At 41.1% G+C, this 26,709-nt stretch overlaps 1 protein-coding gene across 20 annotated transcripts in view; it reads left to right on the top strand.

The window, feature by feature from the left end:
- The window catches only part of LOC111863784 (MAP kinase-activating death domain protein), a 121,350-nt gene that overhangs the window by 24,398 nt on the left and 70,243 nt on the right, over positions 1 to 26,709 (top strand). For 14 of the 20 annotated variants that reach the window (XM_033751192.1, XM_023850462.2, XM_033751193.1 and 11 more), the window contains exons 3-12: positions 1,716 to 1,878; positions 5,184 to 5,412; positions 6,209 to 6,366; positions 6,464 to 6,605; positions 6,702 to 6,860; positions 8,126 to 8,257; positions 11,429 to 11,499; positions 12,055 to 12,181; positions 17,521 to 17,553; positions 24,321 to 24,518. In XM_033751192.1, coding sequence (XP_033607083.1) covers positions 1,716 to 1,878; positions 5,184 to 5,412; positions 6,209 to 6,366; positions 6,464 to 6,605; positions 6,702 to 6,860; positions 8,126 to 8,257; positions 11,429 to 11,499; positions 12,055 to 12,181; positions 17,521 to 17,553; positions 24,321 to 24,518 — 1,412 coding nt within the window. The remainder of the gene's footprint in view (positions 1 to 1,715; positions 1,879 to 5,183; positions 5,413 to 6,208; positions 6,367 to 6,463; positions 6,606 to 6,701; positions 6,861 to 8,125; positions 8,258 to 11,428; positions 11,500 to 12,054; positions 12,182 to 17,520; positions 17,554 to 24,320; positions 24,519 to 26,709) is intronic. The other 6 variants (XM_023850474.1, XM_023850475.1, XM_023850473.1 and 3 more) reach the window with 3 other exon arrangements.

Genomic DNA, 26,709 nt, shown 5'->3' with positions numbered 1-26,709 from the left:
CATTTCTTTTGTTTGCATTTAGAAGGTATTAGGCTCATTTCAAAGTGGTTTGCAATGTGATTTTCTGAGAGTGTATAACATTTGAGAATTATCAGGGGTCCACTTGCCCAGACAAACAAGGAACCATTTAATTTCTTTTGGTTTGAAAATTTTATGGTTTCATTATTAGGCTGGAGTATGATTGCCTGAATGTTTGACTGATTATGACAACCTGGAAACGCTAGCACTTTGGACCCTGAAGTTCTTGCAAATGGTGTTAAATATTCAGTACTTACCTTACACATTGTCACACTACACACACCTTCTAGATACAGTAGTTCCTATGCTTTTAGGGTTTAAAGAATGAAACTGAAAGTAGTAATATTTGTACATTACAAATAAAGGTAAGGTAAAGTTGTCCCTGTTCTTAACTAATTAAGCTCTATGCCGTGAAGGCGTATGGGGGAGTGGATATATAGACCCACATTTTCCTGACCTTGATACTAGTTGGCGGCCCTGGCCACTTTACGCCCCCACCTGGTGAAAAATCCTCTGGTACCCATTGGATAGAGGCTGGGTGGGCCCCAGAGCCAGTCTGGACGACCTCAAGACATGAAAATTCTTGGCCCCACCGGGACTTGAACTCTGACCCCTTGGTCATCCTGTCCTTATGCAGTTGCTGTACCGACTGTGCTATCCCAGCTCTTATAAAAGTCAATTCCATTGCCCCCACCCCATGAAAGCATACCATCATGAAGTTTAATTAGTTGCTGCTGATGATTCTGAGAACCAAACAGAACCCATGAATATGCCAACAAGTTGCAATTTAATTAATAGTAAGGTGACCCTTCTGTAAAGACTTGGGTGGTTGACTTGCATTCAATAAAATGTAAGATATAAGCTTACCCTGGACATGGAGTAGGAAGACGAAATGAATTGTGTGTAGACAGCAGGGTGCCAGGAAATGCCAAGTCCACGTGCTCATGGCCACCAATATCTGGATATCAGACTTCCAAAAATTTTTAGCATATGATGACGAAGACGACAACGATGATGATGACCACTCTCCTCCTCTCCACCCCATCCCCCTTTTCACATTCTGTACAGGTTAGACCCTTTAGTTCTTTTCGGCTCGGAGTGAACACACTGAATCACGCAGAGCAGAGACATTGTTCTACTGCAGTAAACCGACTCTAATCAGGAGTAATTGTGGTAAGGGGAGAGGTCATCTGGACTAAGTGATAATTCACATTAGTGAAGAAGAAGGTAGCCCTAAAAGACAAGAAAAACTTAGAACACAACTAAATGGAAAAATTTAACGATATAAGTAGTGCTGATGAAGATAGATAATAAAATATTGTTGTGGAGCCTTTATTTGAAAACTATAAAGAAGCAGTACATTTACCCATTAATAGAAGACTCAGAAGTTGGACTTGTTTTTGAATGTAATAATGCGTGTTTGAAGGAACTGTCAAGTTTTGTCTAAACAGATAAGTGACTCATCTGCCTTCCTCAATGCCACGTGTCTTGTAAAGTATGTACCCAACTGTGAACATACTTTTTTTTTTTAATTTTTCATATTCTGATCTTGATTAAGTGTAACTGGATTAGCAAGGGTTTACTGTACTTCTAAAAGACATGTCTAGATTCTAAAGAAGAAGAAGTAGAAGTGAGTAGGTCCAGTAATTTCATGAAAATTGATTGGTATTGTATTTGTTTTTGTTACGTTTATACAGGGAAGAGTCGATATGGGATCTGTGTCAATTTCTATCGCCCCATGGAGCGGGTCCCTCCTGGTGGGGGTTTGGGGGGCACTCGTAGGGATCGGCACTCATCCACTTTTCGACGAGAATCTTGGAGAAAGAGCATAGAGAAGAGCTCTGACTCAGCCTTTTCCAGGTTAGTGACCCGAAACTTTCTTTTGAAAACTATTGACAAGAGTCTTGTCTTGTAGTTGGGCCATCCACTGGGATGCCTAGGGTAACACTAATAGATGGAAAGCAAGTGTAGTTGGGAACACAAGGGAATCTATGGATGAGACACAGATGATAAACTTTGTAATGAGGTTCATACTTTGGTGTAAATATTGAAGGTCAGCTGAAGTACTAATGATGGAGACTGACCAACAAAGAGAACTACTATCTGACTTGATTCTTAGAACCAATCATGGACACACAGAAGCTCTCATACTTATAATTTTGTGTGTGTGAACATAAAACAGAAAAGTCTGTAAGTGTAGATAGTTTACACCTAACAGGCACATTCAGTGAAACAAAATAATTATAAGTGTTGAACTTTTCCCTTAACCTTTAACAGCTGAAGTGCCCCGATCAGACCAGTGATGAGTATGGTTGTCATGGCCAAAGTACCCCGTTTTGGCCAGTTGGACATTTAAACTCCGCTAATGGAAGTGCGTGCACACGCCACTAGCAGAAGTGCATGCACAGTCCTAAATATTTATTTTTAAATGTAGTAATTACCAAACAGACTTGAGTAAAACCATAATAGAGGAATTAAAATGATAACCTAAGTGAACAGCAGCAAAAAAGAATATACGTATGAGTTATGCCCAAACTCATCCATGAGCCAGTAATTTTATTGCAGATTCTGCAGATATGTTAAAAATATATAGTAAAATTCGATGTACATAACTTTTTTGTTGTTATCTGCTTGTTGTGTATATAGACTGAAATGAAAATACAGTATTCGATTTCACTATGAATGCACAGAAAACAGATCGCACTATGTATCTCAGCCACGATTGAACTGTCTGTTCACAACCCTAGAAAGGGCAATAATCTCTTGCAGCTATAATGGAAGGTCTTAGCATTGAAGAAGGGACCCCTCTAGCTTTCTCTTGAATAGCCATTCTTTCATTCTTCTGTCTTTAGTCAAAAGATTCGAAAATCCGAAGAGTGTAAGCAGTGCTAGCAGGAGATCAAATGATTTTATTGCTTCCATCTGTTTTATGACACCAGGGACTGCTAAAATTTGTCAAGTGTTACCAACAGAAATGAATTTGTAATGCAGAACAACTCTGTGAAGAACTGGGAAACCATTTTTGCAGTACGCATTGAAATTAAAAGAAAAAAGAATGAAAACAGGAGTATAAGTCTTTGCATAAAATTTTTCAAATCTTCCATTATAATATACGACACTATGTTCTTTGCTGATATAAACAAAGTTAATTCCATCCATTTATCATAAAAATTTAGTTAGATACAGCATTTTTAAAAAAATGCTTAAAATTATTTAAGTGCCCTAACAGAAATGGACATTTAAACGCAGAGTAGCAACAGGCATTTAAACGCGCACCAGCAGTGGGCATTTAAATAAACTCCGTCCAGCCCAAGCTTACCACCATTTCAGAAGTCCGTTTAAAGGTTAAAATAAACAAGCATTAAAGTCACATGCAACTGTTCACTGTTTGGTGATGGTACTAGGATTGGTGACAAATCAGAACTGAATGAATGAACAATCAGTATTAATTGTTCAGTGTTCATTATTATTACACACACTGGATGAAAGTTAAGACATATAAATCCTTCTTAATGCTTGTATCAAAGTCATGTAGTAATAGAGCCACTACATTAAAAGAATGAAACATACATGATTTTAACACAGCCCAAAGCCAATAATGACTTCCATTTGTTTCATTTTTTTCTTAATTTGGATTTTTGTTTGTGAGCCTACTGTTGATTCTTGAGTGTGTAAGTTTGGAAATGTATGATAATGTGTGTACATTTTGCATAATTATCAAAATAACTGTAACTTGTTGCAAAAGTCTATGGGGACATAAAATGTATTGCATTGTTTGCTACTACTTTTGTTCATAACATTTCCCTATCTGATAAATACACGCAGAAATGCATATTGGTCATCATGTAAAGTGGCCATTAAACTTGTCCAAGCTAATTGAAAAATGAAGTGGCTGTANTCCAAGCCATTCAACTGCTCTGAAGATGGAGGCGCTACGTTCCTCTGAAACGTCGGCCAAAACGAAGAATACACGGTGCCTAAACCCAGAAGACGACTTTCTTCATTGTCATCGCCTTGAAAACCTCAAAACTTACATTGTCCAAGCTAATTGAAAAATGAAGTGGCTGTACTTTTCTTTGTAAAATTCTTCAGTATCAGATTTGATGAATATTTGTCCAGTGGTTCTTGAGGTGTGTTGTGTGTATGTGGATTGGTGGAAGGTCTGAGCATACTTGATAGACACACTGTAAATTTGGGAATGAATTTCATTGTACATAAAATAAAATGAAGTCAAATAAAATAAAATACATTCTTTTTTCTATTTCTTTAACAATGCTATTTGAACTGCATAGTTCATATAGCATCACATGAGTGAGTAGTTGGAAAGAATGCCTAGTTATGTGCTCATGCCTGTTGTAAGGCATTAGTACAGGATATATGATATTAAGGCTTTGGTCTTGTGAGGTCTGATGTCATGTGGTGGGGTAGGTCATCGCAGTGTTTCATGGGACCTTGAGGGTGAAGGCAGCAGGTTTCTCTGAAATGTTAGCAACCATCTAGCAAATCATGAAGCATCACGTTCCAGAAGACTGCAGTCTAATCCTTTTCTGTTGCAAAAATGTACTGAAATTCCTAAGTTCTATTCACTTTTCATCCAATTTTAAAATTTTTAATTTGTATTTCTTCAGCCATATTAGCCTGATACAATAAAAAATCAAATGCTGCCATCTAGGATCATTCACAAGGACTAAAATAGGAGCAACATAAATGAGTGGTATATTCTGGAATATGTCATGTGTGACAGAGGGAGGAAGTGTGCTTGCAGAAATAATATATCAGAAATGACATGATGGCATAGTTTCACTGCATATTATATTGTCTACGATGTGGGAAGGGTTAATATTGACTGCTGTTCATACTCTGACAATCTGGATGGGCTCTGGGCCAAGATTCACACTTGTCACCTCCAGAATGTGAAGCTTGGATAACGTACACCATAATGTTGTTTAAAGTGCAATGAACTAAAACATTGATGGGAATCTTAAGACTTGAAGGATGTTGTGTGTGTGATAGTGCAGTCTCATCCCCAGTCTTGCGTACTGTTTGTTAGTGGCTTGTATTGCAGGTTGTGCATTCTGTTTGTCTGATAGAGGACTCATATTTCTGCCCTTGCCATGTAGTGCTTGCTGTAGTGTGTATTGTAGGTCAGAAAGACCGTCTCATAGTTGTGTCTTGTGGTATGACCCTACCACCAGCGACTACCGCAGCAGCAACATGGCTCCCAGCGACTCAGACCGAGACTGTCCATCAAGTCGGCGTGATTCGGAGACATCGCATGGTCTCCATCAACAGTCTTCCTTGTCTGGCCCCCGGCTTGGAGTAACTGCCCCAAGCAATGACTCAGAGAGTGGGGGTTCCCACTCCCCCTCCCCAAGAGCGAGCCGAAGAAGACAGGTGAGTCATTACAGCTTGAAGCATTTTTCAATGGCATGTAGTAGGTATTGATACATGACAATTAATGTGAGGCAGAATTGTATTTGGATGAGTGTTTCTTAAAACATTTTCACAAAAATATCTACTTCAGATCTGTTGGTTTATACAGAATGTTCAGTGAGTAAGTTGTGGTACCATTTCTTCACCATCTCTGCCGTGTTATTTGTGTGAGATCCTGTTTCATTCTGTATCATGGTGAGCCAATGGGAATTGAGGTTCACTTTTGCATTCCCCTCCTGCATCCTATAGAATCCAAAATTTCCTGCCAACCAATTACTTGACTTGCTACAGTCTTTCACTCTGGTATCTTGCTTTTTTAGATGTCTTTCTGCAGCATTTTCACCTATGTTGGTACTTCATGGGAATGTGGTATAGTTCATTTTTTAACATTCTGTTCTGTAAAGTCTCTTATGGGTAAAATTTATAATTGTTCCATTATGTTTTAATTTCATGTATGGGTTACATGAGCAAGCTGTAACCAACAGTTCAGCTCTTCTCTTCTTTAGGACATGTGTCTGTTTTCTTCTGTATATCTGGTCCTTTGGTCCTAATTCAGTATATTTTGACCACCCCACCATATCTGGTGAGCTCCCCCTTCTGCTGTATTGGGAAGATACAGGGCCCTTGACTCTATTCCAACTTAATGACATGTATTTCAGATTGTATGAACACATCATGCTGCTTTCATAATAATCTTGCTGATCATAATAAATCACTCTGTAACATGTCTGCATGTTGGCATTACTGACTTTTGCAGAGGGTCCGGAACCACTCCCTGACATCCCTCTGTCTGCTGTCACACCATCCTTTCTTCTCAATATTCCGTGAGTGCCTATTCATACTGAAGAGACTCATTGATGCCTGCAATGAGAACACATCGCCACGACGTGTGGGTGCTTCCAGACAAATCTCTAGGTAAACTAATGGATTTATGATGTTGGTTTCTATGGTCTTTAAGCATTATATTAGAATGGAAACATTTGCTGTTGAATGACTGAATATTGATGTGCAGGGACACGGTATGGAGTGTACTAACAGGACGTGCTTATGAAGGCATGTCCTCCATTGTTCTGCATGACGTGCGAGAGATTGAGACTTGGATTCTCAGACTGCTCAGCGTTCCTGTACCGGTACCAGGGAAAACAAGAGTTGAGGTATGTCTGTACTTCTGTCCTGACACTGGGTCAGAGAGTTGGTAGGATATAGATATTGCTGTAATGCATGAATCATATACATTTTATTGATTGCAGGTAGAAATCTTGTCTCCCGCACTCCATCCAGCACTCATCTTTGCACTGCCGGACCACACACGATTCTCTCTGGTGGACTTCCCCCTCCACCTGCCACTGGAGCTCCTGGGTGTGGACATCTGCCTCAAAGTGCTGATGCTGATACTGCTGGAGAACAAGGTACCCACGGTTCTGTTTCAAACCATGCAGATCTTTTGAAAAAGTGATTCTGAAAATGGAGTTCTAGATCTGCGTGGTGTTTTATCCTGGAAGGTAGAACTCTTCAGAGTTCTAGATGTTGAGGGAAACTGCTCTGTTTAGTCATAGGCATTTGAACACTGATGAAGAGGCATAACCAGGACTGTGGGCAGCATGTTGCAGTGGATTACTTCCTGACAAAAATGCTGTCACATGTTTAGTGACTAGGCATGTGTTTTGAATTGGTAATTGGATTTATAGGACACATAAATTGTAACTACAGGTAATTATAGTGCTGTCGCTAATTCACCTGTTTACAGTTCGCTATAGCATGCACAGAGTGTGCTCAGTATGTTGTTTCTTCACTAGGCATTACCTGGAAATGGCTCTCAATATTGTAGATTTATCGGCTTCTGTGTTCAGCGGCTCATGCCCTTGTTGGCTGACAGCTGCCATGCGTGTAGTCAGACTCAGACTGTCTCCCTTAGAACCACTCACTGTCAAAGTCAAGTCAGTCACATTGGACTGACGGTCATTCAGTCAGTCAGTCAGTCAGTCAGTCGGTCTTGGTGTCGAGCCAAATCTGGGTCTCATGACCAGATATTTGTTACTGTTTGATAGCTTAGGGCTTGTTATTATGGGGCGCCCTCTCTGACAAGAGGACGGGTCTGTGTTTTGTCAGAGTCATTGTCTGTAATAGTAAGTCATTTGTCATAACATAAAGGATATTTACATTTTACATGTTAAACATGATAATGAATGTATTAAATATATAAAGGGCTTCAACTTACTGTTAGTTTCGGTTCCCTGTATATAGCCTTGGGGCAGACCCCACAGAAAATACCTCTTCCATCACTTCTCTATTGTTGCATATGCATATCCGTTGCTAAGGAGATGTGTTTACAGAACCATTCCCCAACAACAGCCATCTCTTCTGGCTCCATAATTATGGCTCTGAGCCCTCGTGTCACAATACTTTTCACTGGTGAGAGATGGCCACAGGTGAATGTAGTAATGATGCCTTGTAGAATAGTGGAAAGGTACAAGTATCATGGAGAAAACCGCCAAATCTGAAGAAGGAGGCAGCGGAGGACAAATGGTTTAATGCTGTTCCAAATTACATACACAGATACAATTGATAACAGTATATAAGGGAATGTATTACTATTTTGGGGTGTATTCATTTACAGTCTGCTGTGGGGGTTAGAGTTTAGACACCCCGAAGTCACCATTTTATTTTGTTACAGCTCGTACTGCAGTCTCGCGACTACAATGCACTCTCCATGTCTGTCATGGCGTTTGTCACCATGATCTACCCTCTCGAGTACATGTTTCCTGTGATACCACTCTTGCCAACCTGCATGAGCTGCGCTGAACAGGTATTTGTATGATCCCTGATACTTCAATGTGAATATAAGTGCTGGCAACAGGAGATTGCGTTGTGATAGTTGTTAACCCCTGCATCATTATGCCTGCACTTTTAGCAGGATTATGCACTGTTTTATGTTTGAATTGCTCTAGAAGTCATGGTAGCAGCCTGTATTATTGTTGTAGATGGAGTACCCACACCTGTAATTTTCTGCCATCTATGCTATAACAAAGAAATAATTTATTCCAGAATGAAGATAAAATTTTCAGATTACAGAAATTTGCATTGTTGTGTAAGGGGTTCATATTCCAGCCTTATATTTCAGAGTCACCAACTTCATCTCTTGGCTCATGCCGACTAGGAGTTACCATGATTCAATTCAGTCCCTACAACCAGTTGCCAGTACACTGTTGGAAAGTGTGCACTGAAATTGTATGACATGTTAATTTATTTATGAATATAAGATACTCGGAAATCAGTATTTGTTTAGTTATATAGCATTGATCTTTGTTGTGAAATATGGAGGATGATTTTAGGCTCATTTATTTGGGGAAAATATTTTGTTTACACCAGAAAACACTTTAATTGAAAATCAAGTAAAAGATTTGGAGCGGTTTCATTGTAATGTTTGTTAAAATAACTGTACAGTAGTTGGACATACCTCATTTCTCTGGGTAAAATGGTAAAGAATTGGCAGTACTGCTCTTTGCAAGCCTTGCCCTTCCTGTGGGCATGCATCTCCAGTCTTTGTTTATCCCTAGCAGTTAATGGATATGATTGATCAGTATCACCCCCAGATACTTTACTGCCAGGAAAGGAAACTCAGGTACCCAGTGGAACACTACAACTGCTGGGATTGAATCCTGGTTCTGTCTTTGTCCAAGCATAGCCTGGTCACTATAATGACTGTATTTTTTTATGTAGTCACCCAGTTCTTCAGGTCATGTGTCCAACTGTCACAGATTTCCTGACTCCATTAAAGGAAAATGTATTCAGTTCACCTGTCAGTCATTCTTCTGCTTCTTTTCTCACTTAACACTTTAAAGACTGAATTTATTTACATACTATATTATATAAACATCCGGTTTGTACCTCAAACGAAACACATTACATCACTGTTACAGAGACCAGAGCGAGATTAATTACCACCACTGCCATATTACCTATTCTCATGGGTTCAAGAATGTGAACAGTTGCATGAGCGTGGGCATTGCCATTAAGTAGAGAGGTATGATACAGTGCATCGCCATATTCAGCATAAGTAGTAGTTCTTACTCTCTGCTGAAAGTGAGCCATATATGACCGGTACAGTCCCAGAAAACATTTTTGGCGTTCATACATATTGTAACGTGTTTACGTTACCGAAGACGCCGTAGAGATGGTTAATTGGGTTTATTTAACAATCTACAAATAACGGCTAAAATTACTTATCACACAGTTGCGGGGTTTCACACTTTATAACCCTAATCGCATTAATCTGTCGACACTGTTGCAGGGTTTCACGACTTATAACCCTATGCGCAAATCAGTTCACTCTGTCTTCAGTAGTAACACGTTGACAGTAGGGGAGCTTTGTATCNGTGACGTCACCGCTGTTGATTAGCATTGCGTAGTTGCCAGGTTACGGGGCTCGGCTATCTTCGGCTCCGCTCGGCTCTCTTCGGCTCCGCTCGTGACGTCACCGCGCGTTGCGCATTGCGGGGTTATTACTCGCGTATTACGCGAGAGCTCAGTTACCGCTGAGGGGTGGGAGGGGAGCGCTTACTCACCCGCCGCGTCACTGCTGGTGGGGGGGGGTGGTTCTCCTTAGCGCAACATGTCAAAATATTTATAAAAGTACAGATTAAATTTCATAATTTCTTTGTATGTTCTCTGTTAGGTCTCTGGAAACTGAGCAGAACATTTTTATTTCTCTTATGTGCTTGATGTGATGGGAATCTACAACCCATTGAACTTCTCTGCTGATCACAGTAAAACTTCCATCACCATTGGTGACATCTTTCTCTTAAAATTGGCCAGGACTGCTTCCTTATCATCATCATCATCATCATCATCACTGGCACGACAGCCCTTTGTGAGCCCTGGCCTTCCTCAGGATTGCTCGCCATTCTACTCCATTTGATGCTACATTCCTCCAGTTCTTTACACCCAAAATTCTTATGTCCTGCCACCAATTCTCAAATCCTTTAAACATTTTCCAGGTCGTCATGAATAGGTCTGTCTGGCTACGCTTTCCTCCGATTTCTGAACAATTTAGTTTTTACAGTGTGAGGTTGTTAGCCTCACACCCAACCCCCAACCAGGAGGATCAGGGTATCCCTCTCTGTCTGGCTCCTACCCTTTGACCTGTTCAGCATGGGTGGCTCTACCAGTAGCTATGCTACCGCCGGCATAGCTCTCAGGGTTTCAGGAGTTCTCAAACCCCACCACCATGATAAGGTGGAGATGCCATTGGTGGGGGCTTCTTTATCCAGCCTTTCAAAATCATTGTTCCATGTGATCCATTGTTTGTCACACAATTGGTACAGAATCATTACATGAGCAGAGAAATGAAAGCCAAGTGTCTGGCACATCCCAGCAGTACCAGATGGGTGCAGAATGCTGAGGGTTGGGACAGTGTTCGCACTGTGGCCAGCTCTTTCCATTATTGACAGAATGAAAGTTTCTTGATCTTGGTCTTTCACAAAATAGATATGTATTCACAGTCATGTGGAATAGACAAATATAATAAAGTTGTGGCTGTGCTTAATTAATTAAGCACTATGCTGTGAAGACATGGGGGAGTGGACGTATAGCTCCATTTTTGACCTTGGCAAGCTGGAGGTATGTGGTTAGCTTTAGGCCCCGGTCTCTTTACGCCCAGGGAAAAAGCCTGTGGTACCCATTGGATAGGAGGCTGGGCGGTGGGCCCCAGAGCTGGTCTCGACGCTTAAAACATACTGATGCCCATACCCTTTTAGTTTGTTGTTTATTAATTTGTCTTCCAGTTTATTTGTCTTTAATGTGTCCTTTTCATTTATTATTCTCTCTTTCCTCTCACCTCTTTAATGTGGATGATATATTGAGTTTGATTGATATGTTCATAACTGGAAGTCACAAAAGGCTTGTGTCCATAATGAAACACACACAGAGGAATATGTGATGTGATTGTGTGTGTCAGAATGACTGTTGCTTGTTGCAGCTGTTGCTGGCACCCACACCCTTTGTCATAGGCATCCCAGCCAGCTTCCTGCTTTACAAGAAAAACTTCAGGTATGAATACTTTCAAATGTCTAATGCAGCTAAAAGTTATGGAGTATGGCACTGAGAGCTGTTGCAGCTATACAGTCTTGGCATTTAAAAATTCAGATACTTATATTTATGAAATTATGGTAGCAAATGAATTTTTGAAGAGTAAATTCATTACAATTTTTAGTTAGCCCATTTTTAGATAAAATTGTTCCTGAGATGTGTTCGGCCACTCTGATCAAACAGCTGTACTATGTTCGAGGATGTTTTAAAGTTCGCTTCTAGATTGTGCTAGAATTTCATTTAGTCATAAACAGCCTTATACTTTCTTGTGTGTCTCTGTGACAAAAGAAGAGGTATTTTATTTATCTGTGTACACCAAAGAAGTTATAAAAATAAGGGCTGTTGCAACAGAAAGAACTTGGCTGCAAGGGCACACAGGATGCCATTTGAAGAAGTTTTATAGTATATGTTTTGAGCTGTATAACTTTATGGCATATAGTTTCATATCTTAAAAAAGTTAACGAATCAGAAACTGGCCTTACAGTCAGTTTGGTTCATACATGCTGTTTGTTTCAGGCTTCCAGATGATATCTGGCTTGTAGATCTGGATTCAAACAAGATCACGCCTCCATCAGGTTCTGCAGAAGATGTGCCAAGTCTTCCAGAACCTGAAGGCACAATCCTTAAGAATCATCTGAAACAGGTAAGCTTTTTACTGGCTGGAAAATGACTTGAGTGGTAATTGAAAGATTGAGGAGTGTTGCAGCACAACTGAATGATGCTGAAGGAATGGATCTGGGGTTCAGTCTCCTTCTCCTCTCATTTTAGCAGAACTAACCTTGCACAAACCCTTGAAACCTTGTAACCTGCTGATCCTGGTCAGGCTCTAACTAATATAATAACTAGGTTTGAGTAAATTTAAATATCTTTGGATCTGTTCCTGTCAGAATGTTCCAGTAAATTGTGTTTGAGAGAAAATGTGATGTCAAATTGTATAGTGTTGTGTTCTTTCCTAGTATAAATATTGTTTCCAGAAATGTTATAGATTTGTTAAATAAATAAAAAATATGTTGTCATGTGTTAGTGACTAGACACAGGGTTGGAATTGGTAATTGGATTTACTAGACACTTATAAATTGTAACTACCATTAATTGTAATGCTGTCATTAATTCATGCACTCTTCTCACTACAGCACAAACTAAGTCTTCTCAGTTTGCTGTGTTTTCACCAGTCATTGCCTGGTAACAGATTCGAACAATATCCTCTGCTTAACGTTCTTAGTGGCTGGTGACTGTCTTGCAACTAACTGGCTTAACTGTTGATTCGTGGCATCTTTAGCCTTCACTGACTACTCACTGGTCTTTCTTTGCCATCATATACTACTGACTGCAACTCAAAAGTCAGAGTCAAAGTTGTGTTATGATCAACGGTCAGTCTACCAGTCTGTGTTGGTGCCTAGCCCCCATCTGAGGCTCAAGACCAGATTTTAGTTACTGTCAGACAGTTGCGGGTTGATGTGGGGCACCCTTTCTGAGGAGAAGAAGGGTCTGTCATTTGCAATTGCTGCTGGTCCTAGCCAGCATGATCATTATTGGATACCAGCCCCACATTAATGGCAACTCGCTATATAGCCTCGGGTTGAACTGAATGGAAAACACTGTTTCGAACAGTTCCTCTATTGCATTTTTATTCATTATTATGGAGACTTGTTTACCAAGTCATTACCAAGCAGTGGTTGTCTTCATCACACACACAATACACACAAAACACACAACAATACACAACAACACACCACAACACAACACAAAACACACAACACGCACACAGGGTGTAGCTGAAAGGTGCGGAGAAACTTTGGGCAGGCGTTCCAAGCACCAAAACAAGAAAAAATGCTCATATCAACATGCGTCTGGAAACATTTAATTTGTGAGTTACAGAGTAAAGAATGCTGTGTAGACCCCAGCAGTAGTTTAGCTTTAATATGTGGTCAGGGATTGTTGGTGAGTGTTTGGTAGGCCTGCATGTTTCGCCACGTTGGCTTACAGGCAACCACTAATGAGATCTCTGAGGCTGTGCCATAGCTCAATCGGTTAGTCGCTGGCTTCCCACCGCGGCAGCCCAGGTTCAATCCTAGGTCTGGCCAAGTGGGATTTGTGGTGGACAAAGTGGCGCTGGGGTGGTTTTTCTTCGAGTACTTCGGTTTCCCCTGCCAATCTTCATTCTACCAAATTCTCCATCGTTATAATCACCCGGGGCAGGGTACAATAGTCCAATCAGTGCCTGCCGTGCCGAGTGGACCCAGTTAGACTCCACCCCCCACTAAGCAAATTAGAAAAAATGAAATCTTGTCTTATGTGATCTGTCAAAGCTACTGGAAGATGTATCAGTGGTAGTCAGAACATGAATGTGGTAAATGCATGACAGAGCTCTGGCACATTTTAACCATGCTGTGTGAGGTGTTCTCAATAACACTTGTCACGACTAATGGATAGGTAGAGAAGTACCCACTGCCTCTGCTGTGTCTTGAGCAAGCTCACTTTCACTGCCAGTTGAGGTTCCTTCAGTAATCACTCTCCAAAATGATATCCCTTTCAGTATTTGTTTTAGTCCTTGAAATTTGTGCAGTTTGTGAAAAGGAGGAAATTATGTTCTGTTGAGTGATAACAAATGTGTATACCACTCTTTCTCGTTAGTGTAATTCTTTTTTTAATTCACTTAGTGGGGGGTGGAGTCCAGCAGGGTCCACTCGGCACAGCGGCCACTGGTTGGCCTACTGTACCTGCCCTGAGTGATTATGGTGATCGATAATTTGCTGGAATGAAGATTGGCAAGAGAAACCGAAGTACTCTGAGAAAACCCGCCCCAGCACCACTTTGTCCACCACAAATCCCACTTGACCAGACCCGGGATCGAACCCGGGCCGTTCTAGTTAGTGTAACAAGATACACTCACTGCAGAGATGGAAACTGCAGTATGTGCTGAAATATTGGAACAGTTTTAAGAGTAACATGCCTAAATTCTAAAAGTTGAAGTGATGCTTTATGGTGGTGTGCTGCACGGTAACTGCAAGAAATAGGGTGATAGTTCAATACTTTAGGTGATTGCTATCTGATAATATCCTAATCCAGTTTAATGACGCTCATATTGTTAAAAGATTTGTTGATATTCCCAACTGTGCCTTCATTTCTTGCCCTAACTGAAATTCTGTGATGGTATTTCCCCCCATGTGTGCAACTCATGTCAGTTTCATTGCTCTGTCATAGTATGAGGATGTTCTGAGATGCGATACAGTGCAGCATGGTAAATGGGTACTGACATTTCAGAGGAAACTTTTTCCTGTTTCTGGGATGAATAAGATTATTTTAAGAAGCTGAAATGAAGATGAAAATGCAAAACTGTTATATAAAACCTGTGCCAGGCCCTGTGTGTGGAAGTTTACAGGAGAAATGAAGATGTAGTTTTATGCATTCCGTGTACTTGGCACCAAGCAGCTTGGCTGAACTAGCAGCACACTTAACATACGTATATTCTACAAGCAAGGTTCAAGCCCCAGCTGGCACACCCTCTAGGCTGACCAAAGTGTTTGTGGTTTTCTTCAGTCTCTCTTGGCAAATGCCAAGATAATACCTCAAATTAAACCATGACTGCTTCCTTCCACATCCCTTCTGATTCATTATTTGCTATTCACCCTAACATTTGATGGTATTCTGTTGTTCTTGGGCTACTTACAGCATTGTTAAATAAACCCTGAGTAAATGAAAACTAGACCTTTGCTGTAGTTGGATGTGAGTGGTCAGCTTCATGCTCCAACCTCTTTAACCCAAGTTCCGGTTGTATGATTTGGCCCAAGAACTAATCTGAACTTGGTGACAAGAAACTAAGCCCTTACCCCTGCTTGGAATTGAACACTGCTCATCCCACCTATAGCCAGTGGCTGTTGCTTTATTCCATCTTGTTCCTTTGCACAGTTGTGTCATAGTACTTGACAGGTTACTGAGCAGCACACTGTGCCGCCATTAGTTTTCATCTTACTCGGTAGTCACATTGTTCCTTACGTTTAATATTTCTGTCACCTCAGTGTAGTAGGTGAGATGTTTCTAAGTTGCATAGTGCTTCCATTCATCATCATCATCATCATAATCACTGGCACGACAGTCCTTTGTGAGCCCTGGCCTTCCTCAGGATTGCTCGCCATTCTTCTCCATTCGATGCTACATTCCTCCATTTCTTTATACCCAAAATTCTTATGTCCTGCCACACACATTCTTCTCATCTTAACCTTGGTCTTCCCACTCTCCTATTTCCTTCTGGTTTGGTGTTAAGTGCTTCCATTCATGCTACATAATTTAGGATTTCTGTTATAGAACATTAAAATCTAGGGAAGTTAATTCTGCCAGGTATTTGCCTAAAAATGCCTGTCTGTGCTAGCACTGTGCTTGATATAGGTCACTGGAAATTGATCCTTACTAGCTTCAAGACAAGCATAAAATTAGCTCTCAGTCTCAATTAGGGAAGTAGGTGTGCCACTTCTGCGACAACTTGTGCCCCCCCCCCAAGAAAAAGGTTGTTGAAAACTTTGGATGTCCAATGTCCAAAATATAGTGGCCATAGAGAAGTAAAATTGGACTAGTCTCAACTGGAACTACTCTCTCACAAAAAATCATTCATTTGTGGGGAATTTGGTCATGATTTGTGTTGATTTAATAAGGAATGACCTCCCCAAGTTACTAAAATATGACAGTGCAGCAATTACTACACAGCCATTGAATCATTTACAAAAGTTACAGTAATAAGATTGAAAATAAGTAGCTGAGTAAGTACCATTCTGAATTGTTTCATTTTGGTCCGTTACACTATCAATCACAAAGTCAATAGAAAGTCCGTCCAGTGTAACAATTTGTAGGTCACTTCTTTATCACTTCTGCCTTACATGTTTCGGTTTAACACAACCATCATCAGAGGCACATAGTACAATCATGAAAACACTGTCGTTGTTTAAGATGTACACAGTTATGTTTGCTGCGTGGACGCTGCTACAATATGTCGACGTGTAAAAGCACAACACTTGCTAGGATTGTTGAATGCACTATCAATTCTCACATTCCATCCGAAACTGCCCTCAAGTTAAAACGCCAATGTTAAAATATTTAAAAATTTAAAACATTTGATGTAAAATGTTAAGCTCCTCCTTGTTAATTCATCCCGAAGATGGGAGATGTCAGCTTGAGGTTGTATGGCTTATGGTTAGATGTTTCCTATGTGCTGTGTGTTGTGTACTGCAGCAGCGTCCACGCAGCAAACATAACTGTGTACATCTTAAACAACGACAGTGTTTTCATGATTGTACTATGTGCCTCTGATGATGGTTGTATTAAACCGAAACATGTAAGGCAGAAGTGATAAAGAAGTGACCTACAAATTGTTACACTGGACGGACTTTCTATTGACTTTGTGAAGTACCATTCTGTTCAATTTCAGTGGCATGCAAAGGGCAAATCAGAACAGGAACAGTTTCTGTTACACAAACATGTGATGAAACCAGAAAGGGGACGTTGTCTTACATGTGGATATGCATCATATGCCTTAAGGCCTTAAGGTCACAGTCTTCTGGAATGTGACACTACGTAGTTTGGTAGATGGGTGATTTGTTTTGAGACATGTGCTGTCTCCATCTTCAGGATAGAACAGTGCACCTAGCAGGAAGGAATGGTATGTGATGCAGGAGAGGAAGGATCTGCGAGTGAACACATGGGGACCAGCGGCTCTATGAAGAGCTCTTTTGCCAGCAGAGGGAAGAAGAGTAAGAAGAAGAAAAGGAGAGAAGAGAGATTTTCACTCTTTTACACTGAAAATGGAGGCATCTGTTTTCTTTTGAACATTGATACTGGTAGTTAACTAAATTACAATGTGTCACATGTCAGAAGACTGTGGTCTTAATACTTATCGCTGTGAGAACGTCAGATTTTATTGAATGTTACAATGATGTATTGCATTACTGTAAAATGTGATACTGACAGACTGTGTCTCTTCCCTCTGTTGAGGCTATGCAACTCATGGACCAGGCTGGCACTGCAGTAAATATCACTCTAATAACTTTTGTTTCGCATGGTGCTGTCTGCATGCTGTAGCTGCCCCTTCAAATGCACTGGAAGCGTTGAGATCCATTGTTTTAACTTTTATGGTTCAGTAATTGTGGATATTAATCTCCTTGTATTGTGGGGTTGGCAGCCAGATCTTAATTCTGGGCCCGGGGGGGGGGAGGGCTGCAGAATTTCAATGCAATGTGCATACAGCATTGCAGTAATGAAACACATGGTTTTTAAAGGTTCATTAACTGCATCTGAACCAAACGATAGGCAGACCAGCTGTCAGATGTGTGACTGATCTGACATGCAGATGGCATAGAGCATTACAGTGTACTAGCTAACACAGTTGGTGCAGCAGTATCACACTGCAGTTGTTTATGCTCATATTGCATTTGAATCTCTTGCCTTCTTTCCTTACAGAGCTGGTTAGATGAGTATTATTAACACGTCTTGCTCATTCTCAGGAAATCTTATTCACACCAGTCATAGTCAGTATTGAGAACATTTATATTTTTACTTTGCACATGCATATGTAAAATAGAGAGAACATGAAGAAAGCAAATTACTAAGTAGTGTCATAAGATGATATGGATACATTTTAAGAATGAACACAGAATCCCAGAGAAGATTTTGAACATGAAACTGAAAGGAAAATGCCTAAAAAAAGATAAAGATCATGATGGGACTGAAGTGCATGGGAGGAAATTGAGGAGGAGAGGCTTTGGGAAGATGGAGACGGAGAGGCTTAGTGGAAGATNATGATGGGACTGAAGTGCATGGGAGGAAATTGAGGAGGAGAGGCTTAGTGGAAGACTGAATAATGATGGGCTGCACCAGCCCATTTGCTGTGACCATCTAGCAATCCATTGTTCATCCTCCTTTGTTCAGCCCTCCACCAATCTAACACTATGAACGAAGTTTAGTACATTGCTTAACAGGTTCCATAAAGTAATGTCCCAGTTGATGAAACCTTACATAAGCTATACCCCACATGAGATTGTTGCTTGGTCCTAATCTGTAAAGGTGTCCTTTCAGGAGACTGTTCTATAAACAGTCCATCATACATGTTGCAGCTGGTTCCTGTTTAGTTTTATTAGTGCCATAGATCTTTTTGTCAGGAGTCCTTGTAGGAAACCCTTTGCATGTTTTGAGTCATGTTAAGGATTTCCAGTATCTTTTATGGTCTCTGGTTGTCCAGTCCCTGACAACCTTCTTTCTACCTGAGCTGAGCTGCCCCACGCTGGTTCAGGTCAAATAAAAGGACATTCAGATCCCAATCTTGGCAGTTGATCGGCAATTTCATTACCCTCAGTACCCCTGTGATCCAACCCCCATGTCAGTTGAACTCTGCTATGTTCAGCCAGTTTCACAAGGGATTGGTGGAAGTCCCAGAACAGTTTGTGTTGATGTGGTAAGTGCTCTGATTGCGCCTTGACTGTCTGATAGAATACAGATATTTCTGTATCCCCTATCTAGAATCTCAACTTCTACATGCCTTGACAGCATACTCTTCCACCTGGAACACTATGGTGTATTGCCCAAGCTTCTTCCTCCTACCAAAACCATACACTCCACACCAGTGGCTTCATTTGTCTTGAAAACATCTGTATACCAGACTAGTCCCACTTGGTGGGTCATACAACCATAATGTACATACCTGATGCATCACCTTTTGTCTCAAGCCCCAAGTTGTCAAATGTTGCCTATGCAAGTCCAAAATGCTCTGTAGGCCTTCTTCATTACCTTATCCAACTGCTTCTTCTGTGTCAGCCCCTTGTCTAAAGTTAGTCCAAGATATGAACTCCCATTGGATAGCTGGAGTGTTTTGCTGAAGATAGTTGGTTTCTTAAATCGCTTTATGTTATGTTATGTTCCTGTCTTGTTAGGATTGATAGATGAATATGTCTTATTGCACCACTGCTGGACTATGCCCAGAGTTCTTTATAGCACCTCTTACACAATCTGATGGATTTTGCAGTGATTAGGATTTCAATATAATCTGCATATGCTGTTGTGTAACAGTCACCATCATTGAGTCTTTGTTAAAGTTTGTCCATGACTAGACTCCACAGAAGAGGTGATAACACACACCCCTGCAGACATTCTCCAGCTGTAGGCTCACTCAGGTGTTCTCCTGTGAATGTGGTCATTATATTCCTGCTCTCCAGCACAGAGCAGATCCACCTGCAAATGTCAGGCTTAGTGCCATGCCTTTCAGTGTCCTGTATCATTGCAGCAAGGGAGAGTCCCAGGAGCTCCCTCTATACCAAGGAAGGCTCCTAAGTCTGTTTCCTTGCATTGGATAGAATTCTGGCTTCAGGTTACCACAGTGGATTTTATGGAATGGTAGGCATACTGGTATTGCTGTGGAGGCTACTCCCTCAGTATACCACATGCTTATCTACTTACTTCTCCATTGTCTCCTAAAGAGAAGGTGGCAGGCTGATAGGATGATAAGCATTGGCCTTAGTACAGTCAGTTTTCATGTACATATGTTTGTTTGAATGTCGAGTTTACCTTCCTCCAAGCCATAGTAATACGTATATCCATGGTTCTAAGTATAGAGCGCGGGGCATGCAGTAGTATAGTTGGTTGACATACTATGCTACAAGCTGCAAGGTCATGGGTTCAAGTCCTGATGAGGTCATTGGATTTCTTCAATTGATGTAATACTTCCAGCTGCACTATGGCCCTGGGGTCGACTCAGCTTCTAACAGAAATAAGTGCCAGGAATTAATTAAATAATTTTCCTGGGGAGTAAAGCACCTGCTCCTTGAGGTCCTTTTGGCTTTCCTATCTTTGTTATTATAGATGAGGGCCTTCTTATTGGTGTCTGGTTTTCCTTCCTGTTGGCTGTATCAAAGGGCCCTCTTGTTTTGACCCTCAGCCAACTCAGCTCCTTATTCCACCAAAGTACCTTCTTTGGCGAGCCAGTGGTCCTCACTGGACAATTTTGGTGATAAGGTGAGGTGATGGATTGTTGTAGCTGATTAAAATCCAGATCTGTGTCTTAATACATAACAAATTTTTGCAACATAATCTTAAGACTTACCATTAGATCATCTTTCTGTGACTCCCAGTCAGCTCTCTTGGGATCTCTAAGTAACCATAGCTGTGTTACCTGTTTGAAAATATATGTACCTGTGATCTGATACAGAAGGCTCATCAGGGTCATGTCAGTTGCTTAGAGGTTTCCTATTTTGTTTGTCACTAGTATCAAATCGATAATGCCCTCCCTATTGTGGGTCACAGAGGCAGGCTTATTACCTTGATGAAGAATATTCATATTTGAATATACCAGATATTCCATCAGGCTTACTTCTTAGGATCGGTGCCTGTATTCTCCCATATGATGCGGTATGCATTTCTGTCGGATCCAGTGATGAGCTGCTCTGTCCTGCTGCTGCGGTAGTTGATAATGTCCCTCAGCTTTCTGGTTGGCAGTGGTTCCTCTGAATTGTATGGAAGGTACACTGAGGTGACAGTGAGTTCTGTGGGACTCCCTCCAAACATATCATCTTTACAGTAGTTCCTGACATGAATACAGCAGCTTGCATTACTGTTGGGTGCAACAGAACAGATCATTCCCTTTGATACTGTTAAATCTCTGCCTGTCCCTCACAGATTCCCCAGCTGACTGAGAGTGAGGGGCATGGTTGCTAGATGACCCTCATAAAATGGATGCTTTAAAGAAGATCTAACATGCTAATTCTGCTTTGTTTCATACCCACTGTCATGTCATCAGTGAATGAATTAATTATAAGACTTCACCCAAATTTGACAGTCACCGAAGTGTTATTCATAAGTAACGGTCATAATAGTATTTAGTTTGTGTATTTCAGTTTTATAGTGGTCAGAGTTCCTGGCTACATATCCAGAGGTCCCGGGTTCGATTCCCGGCGCTACCTGATTTTCTGAGAAGTAGTAGGTCTGGAACAGGGTCCACTCATCCTTGTGAGCATAATTGAGGAGGTACTTGAATGGGAAAATAGCTGCTCAAGTCTAGAAAACCGAGTTTAACGGCCGTGGGGATCTGTTGCACTGACCACGTGACACTCTCTGTCCTCAAAAATTGGCACTAACTTCGCCGACAAGCGGTGGGTGCTCAGTCAGTATAGTTTGCTTGCAGACTAAGACCACAGAGTTTAGTTTTTTAGTTCATTTCAGTCAGTATTGATAATATTGGCTTTTAAGACATTTCTTTTTTCACAGATGGACAGTATAACTGTGTCCTTTCCCAATCGTGCTCAGTTCATCCTCTCATCTTGACATTTGTGCTTAAGGCAGCTTTAAGGAGTGTGTTCGCTGTATTGACAAGGAAAGTTTTTGTATTGTCTGCATCTTGGTTGTGGCTCTGTCTCCAGGTCAAAAATGGAGACACCATATTCCTTGACACGTTGGTACCCGCTAGAATATGCGGTGCCAAAACTGTTTCCATGGAAATGTCAGATCTTAGATGGACAGTTTCATTTCTCTTAGCTATGTCCATGTTTAACTGCCATGCAACATGGCCAGCATTGGCATGTGATACAAGGTTTGGGGTTCTTGTGGAAGTGGATGTTACTGTTGCAGTTTTCTGGGATGTGACGCCGTCTACTCTGATAGATGAGTACAAATATTATGGAGGAATATACTGCCTCCATATTCATCTTCTGTCCTGAAGATTGAGTCGGCTTCTTCCTCTGAAACATTTGTACCCATCTACCAGACTGCAAAGCATGATGTCCGAAAATGGTGTATACTGTCAAATTCATCTTTGTGTGCAGAAAGAGCATAAGAAATCTCATTATGCAGATTCTGATTGAACATGAACAAAACTGGGAATAAGGAAGCTGCATCTTGCTGTCATCACTTGATGCACCATTCATACAAATTATGTGATGTAACGAACATTTGTATGAACATTAGCGTCCATTTGTCTATAATCCGTCTTTCATCATCCTTATCAATTCATTAGGCCTGCCATTTGATGCTATAACATCTGAGCTGCAGACAGTGTACATGAATAAAGTAATACACAATAGCATAGCTGGTTGAGGCACAATGCTACAAGCTGGAAGGTTGCAGGTTTGATTCCCAATGAGGTAACTGGATTTTTCAATTGTCCTAATCCTTCCAGCCACTCTGTGTCCTGGGGTTGACGGCTACAGCTATTCCTGTAACAGGCCATGGAGGCCCATAGGAGGGTGTTGACTCAGCTTCTAACAGAAATGAGTACCAGGAATGTTCCTGGTGGTAGGGGGCAGCTGGCACATAAGGCTGACAACCTCACCACCATCTGTGAGCCAATCATCTAGAAAATGTGGGAGCCTTGATGTGCCAGAACTCTGTGGGCCTCCACGGCCTATTACACAAATAGTTTTGCCATATTATACATCATTGCTTGTGGGTAATATTTTAATTCTCTTGTGGTTTACAATGTAAGGATGGGATGGTATGGATTATATAGATCTGGCTCAGGATAGGGCTCTTGTGAACACGGTAATGAATTTTGGGTTCCATAAAATGCTGGGAAATTCTTGAGTAGCTGCAGAATTGGTGGCTCCTCCAGAAGGACTCAGCTCCATGAGTAAGTAAGTAAGTATTTTAAATGGTCCATTCAGAAACATAAAATCCATGTTTCACTGTGTTGATATGAAGTGCACTACACTGAGTAAGTTAGCATAGTGATACCACTTATGTCACATTTTGGAGTTGCACGGTTCTGCAAGTTAGCTGGCAGCAGGACAACCTCACTCAGGATGTTTGTGGTTTGCCTCTGTCCCTCCAGGCAAGTGGAGCTGTAAGTTAGCCATGATCCCTCACTGACATACTGACGGTACATAAATTAGAAAAGTGGTAATTTTTTTATTTAATGATGCTAACTGTAGCTCAGATTGTATAGCCTTGAATGTGTGAATGATGGGTGAACAGTGAATTGAAAGAATGTGGAAGGCAGTGATTGTGGCCTAATTTAAAACTTCTGTCCTGGAATTTGCCTGGAGGGCATGAGGAAAACCATGAAGAAGCTCAGTCAGGATATCGGTGCCCCAGTAAAGATTCAGCTAGAATACAAGTCAGCAGCAGCCTTACCAGTAGAGCCAACTTTCAGTAAAAGTTTAGAAGCTAATACAATGTTGTATATTGTTTGCTGCGTACTTCCTCTGTTTTATGACCACTCTGTGTCTTGACCTGCAGCACACCTCATTATGAATAGTGTGGAGAGCAAGTGTCATCACACTGCAGTCAGTTCATTCTTGATCATGCAGAAAATTATTATTGTTTGTCATCTTCATTTGACATTTCCAATTATGTGGCTTATGTAACAGCAAAACCTGTTCATCTGTTTCTGTCTTCCCAAAGCTGTTCCTTCTTAATTTTCTCCCTTATTCTTCTTTCCTTCTGTGTGATATCTTTCCTAAACTGTTGTTCCCATCTTGATCTTTGTCTTCCTCTTGGACGTTTTACATTTAGCTTCACATTCTAAAGCTTTGGTATTTATTCTCAGAATGTATCCAGGCTATTGTATTCTCTTATTCATTGGTGAATCTTTATGTTCTCTCTTTATTTTTAAATTTCCTTTCCTTTCCTTTTCTTCTTCCTCCTTCTGTACGTCTTACAGTCTCATCTCAGCTTCTTTTAGTCAATGTCATGTAGAATATTGGTCAGCAGTAGATCAGTGCATCACATCAGTAGCATAGTGCATCATGATAGCATGTTGCTGCTGTTTGCTAACTGTTTAGACCAATTACACTGTGACCTTTCACCTCTGACAGGCTCTGAGCAGCATGTCGTTTCCAGTGTCAGGCACAGCTCCCCAGCCTATGCAGGTGGAGACGATAACAGGGGTGGTGCGACGAGACAGTATCGTCTCACCAGTATCCATGCAAATGGTACCTCCACAGTACCGCAGTACACTGTACCAGTTACCATTTGCTGCAGCCAGCCGGCGTGAGTCTATGGCTTCACAGCAGGTAACCTATCTCTGGCATTTCATCGAGGCATGGGTAACCTTCCTATCACTGTCTGGGAAGCACCAGGAGGGTTGAAAAACTGATGTGGTGGCAGCAGCATAATGTAATTGCTTTACATAATATTGCTAACATGAATTAATGACGGTAGTTATGATGTATAAGATATGTAATACAATACACTTGTGATTATCCCTGTTGATTATCCAGTTTACTGTTTATCTGGGCGCCTTCTGAAGTATTGGCTACTCTGCAGAATGTTTATATAGTTTGCTCAGTTTGTCCATTTATCTGCACACATGGAACAATTCAGGAACTGCTAGACAGATTCTCATGAAATTTGATGTTTCATGATCTTACGAATAATTGGCAATCTTTATCAGTTTCTGTATAAACCAGACAGTTCTAACTGCCACTGTACGTGGAAATCTGTGCGCATTTCTATGCATAGCTAAAGCGTAAGCCACCAAAATTTTAGTGCAGCAAAACATGTTTTGAACCAAAGTCTTAAAAAAAGGAACACATTACATTACGTGCCTTACAGTTTTCGAGATAAGTGAACAAATTTGACATTATATGCATCCCAGAATTTCAATTTTCGACAGCCACCATGGTCTTCTGATCACACCTGGAACTAGAATTATCCATATTTTTCTATTATTTGCACATCTTTTTTTCCTATATTAACGCAGGTAATCAGGAGTATATTCTCTCTATATATATATTGTGACGTGCATGTCTACTGAAGACGCCGTTCAGATTGTTACTTGGGTTTATTAACCACTTACAGATTGTAACTACAATTACTTATGACACTCTTGTGGCTTTACACACTTTACAAACCCTACACACTATCTCTTCACGCTATCTTCAGTATAACACGCATTCCATTCTTCTTCCCGTGGCTGTCTCACACTCACTTCAAATACTCGCCAAATACTCCAAATACTAACTGTACTACAGCACACATAAAGTCTTGAAGTCACACGGTAAGTCTTCACTGGCTGACTTGTTAGTTATTGCACACTATCACTGATTATCACACATAAAATCTTCTAACCCCGCCTTCGGTTCTTTTTCCCACAACTGCTGCTATATTTCAACTGAACTCCTTAGTCAAGTCAAAGTCAAAGTCACATTGCGACTGACGGTCAGTCAGTCAGTCAGTCAGTCAGTCAGTCAGTCAGTCTTGGTGTCGAGTCCCATCTGGAGCTCATGACCAAGTATTTATTACTGTTTGACAGTTACACTCTTGTTTCTGTGGGGCACCATCTCTGACAAGAAGACAGGTCTGTCTTTTGTATGTACTGCTGGCCCTTGCGAGCACAGTCTTTCTTGGGTCCAAGGCCGTTAGTACTTGTGACCATATTTTACTGTCTCAGATTCGAGACTTCCCTTTTTGTTGCCTCCTACAACTCGCAGGGTCACAGTGGAGGTATTTGACCCTGCCTCCACACGGGTGTGTCACTCCTTAGTCAAGTCAGAGTCAAAGTCACATTGCTGAACTCCCCAGGCATTCCAGTCTCTCTTATAAACCCTCAGTCGGATATCAGAGAACGCACCTCGCTGCCCTGTTACATAATCGCCGTGTTTACATAGGCGTTGCTGGGGAACGCTGCATAGCAACCAGCGCACTTCGGCTCGGCTAGGCACGGCACGGAGAAACACCGTTTTTCTTACTGTTGCATAACCTCGTTCCACTGTTGTGCAACTTGGCAACCGACCATTTATGAAGAGTCTGTCTTTGTGGTAACTCATTCCACATCCCATTGCCCAACAACGGTTTGCCATGTCACAATATATATATATATATATAAATATTGTAGCATGTAGATCTGTTGCTAAGTAATGATTCTGTAAACAACAGCCATTGCTAGGTAGTGGCCTCAGTGGATTCCTAACATGCACCAATGGATGATGGGGAAGCAGTGTTCTCTATGCTGTCCATGTGGCAGCTGCATGTTGCAGTAGTAGAAAAACTGTTGGGAGGTGTTTTCTGTGTGGTCTGTGCTGAGGTGTTATGAGCAGGACAAGTCTAGAGTTTAGTTAGTTGTGAGCCAGTTGCCATCCAGTCAGGACATGAATTGAATTGAATTGAATTTATTTACATTCTATAAATCCTAAGCAGGTTAGTACCTTTGGATACAGAACAAGTCTAAAGGTTACATACATAAGTACAGGCAATTTTAGCTTA

Source organism: Cryptotermes secundus, unplaced genomic scaffold, assembly GCF_002891405.2.
Source record: "Cryptotermes secundus unplaced genomic scaffold, Csec_1.0 scaffold572, whole genome shotgun sequence".
Lineage (NCBI taxonomy): Eukaryota > Metazoa > Arthropoda > Insecta > Blattodea > Kalotermitidae > Cryptotermes > Cryptotermes secundus.
This window is presented reverse-complemented; position numbering and strand designations above follow the sequence as displayed.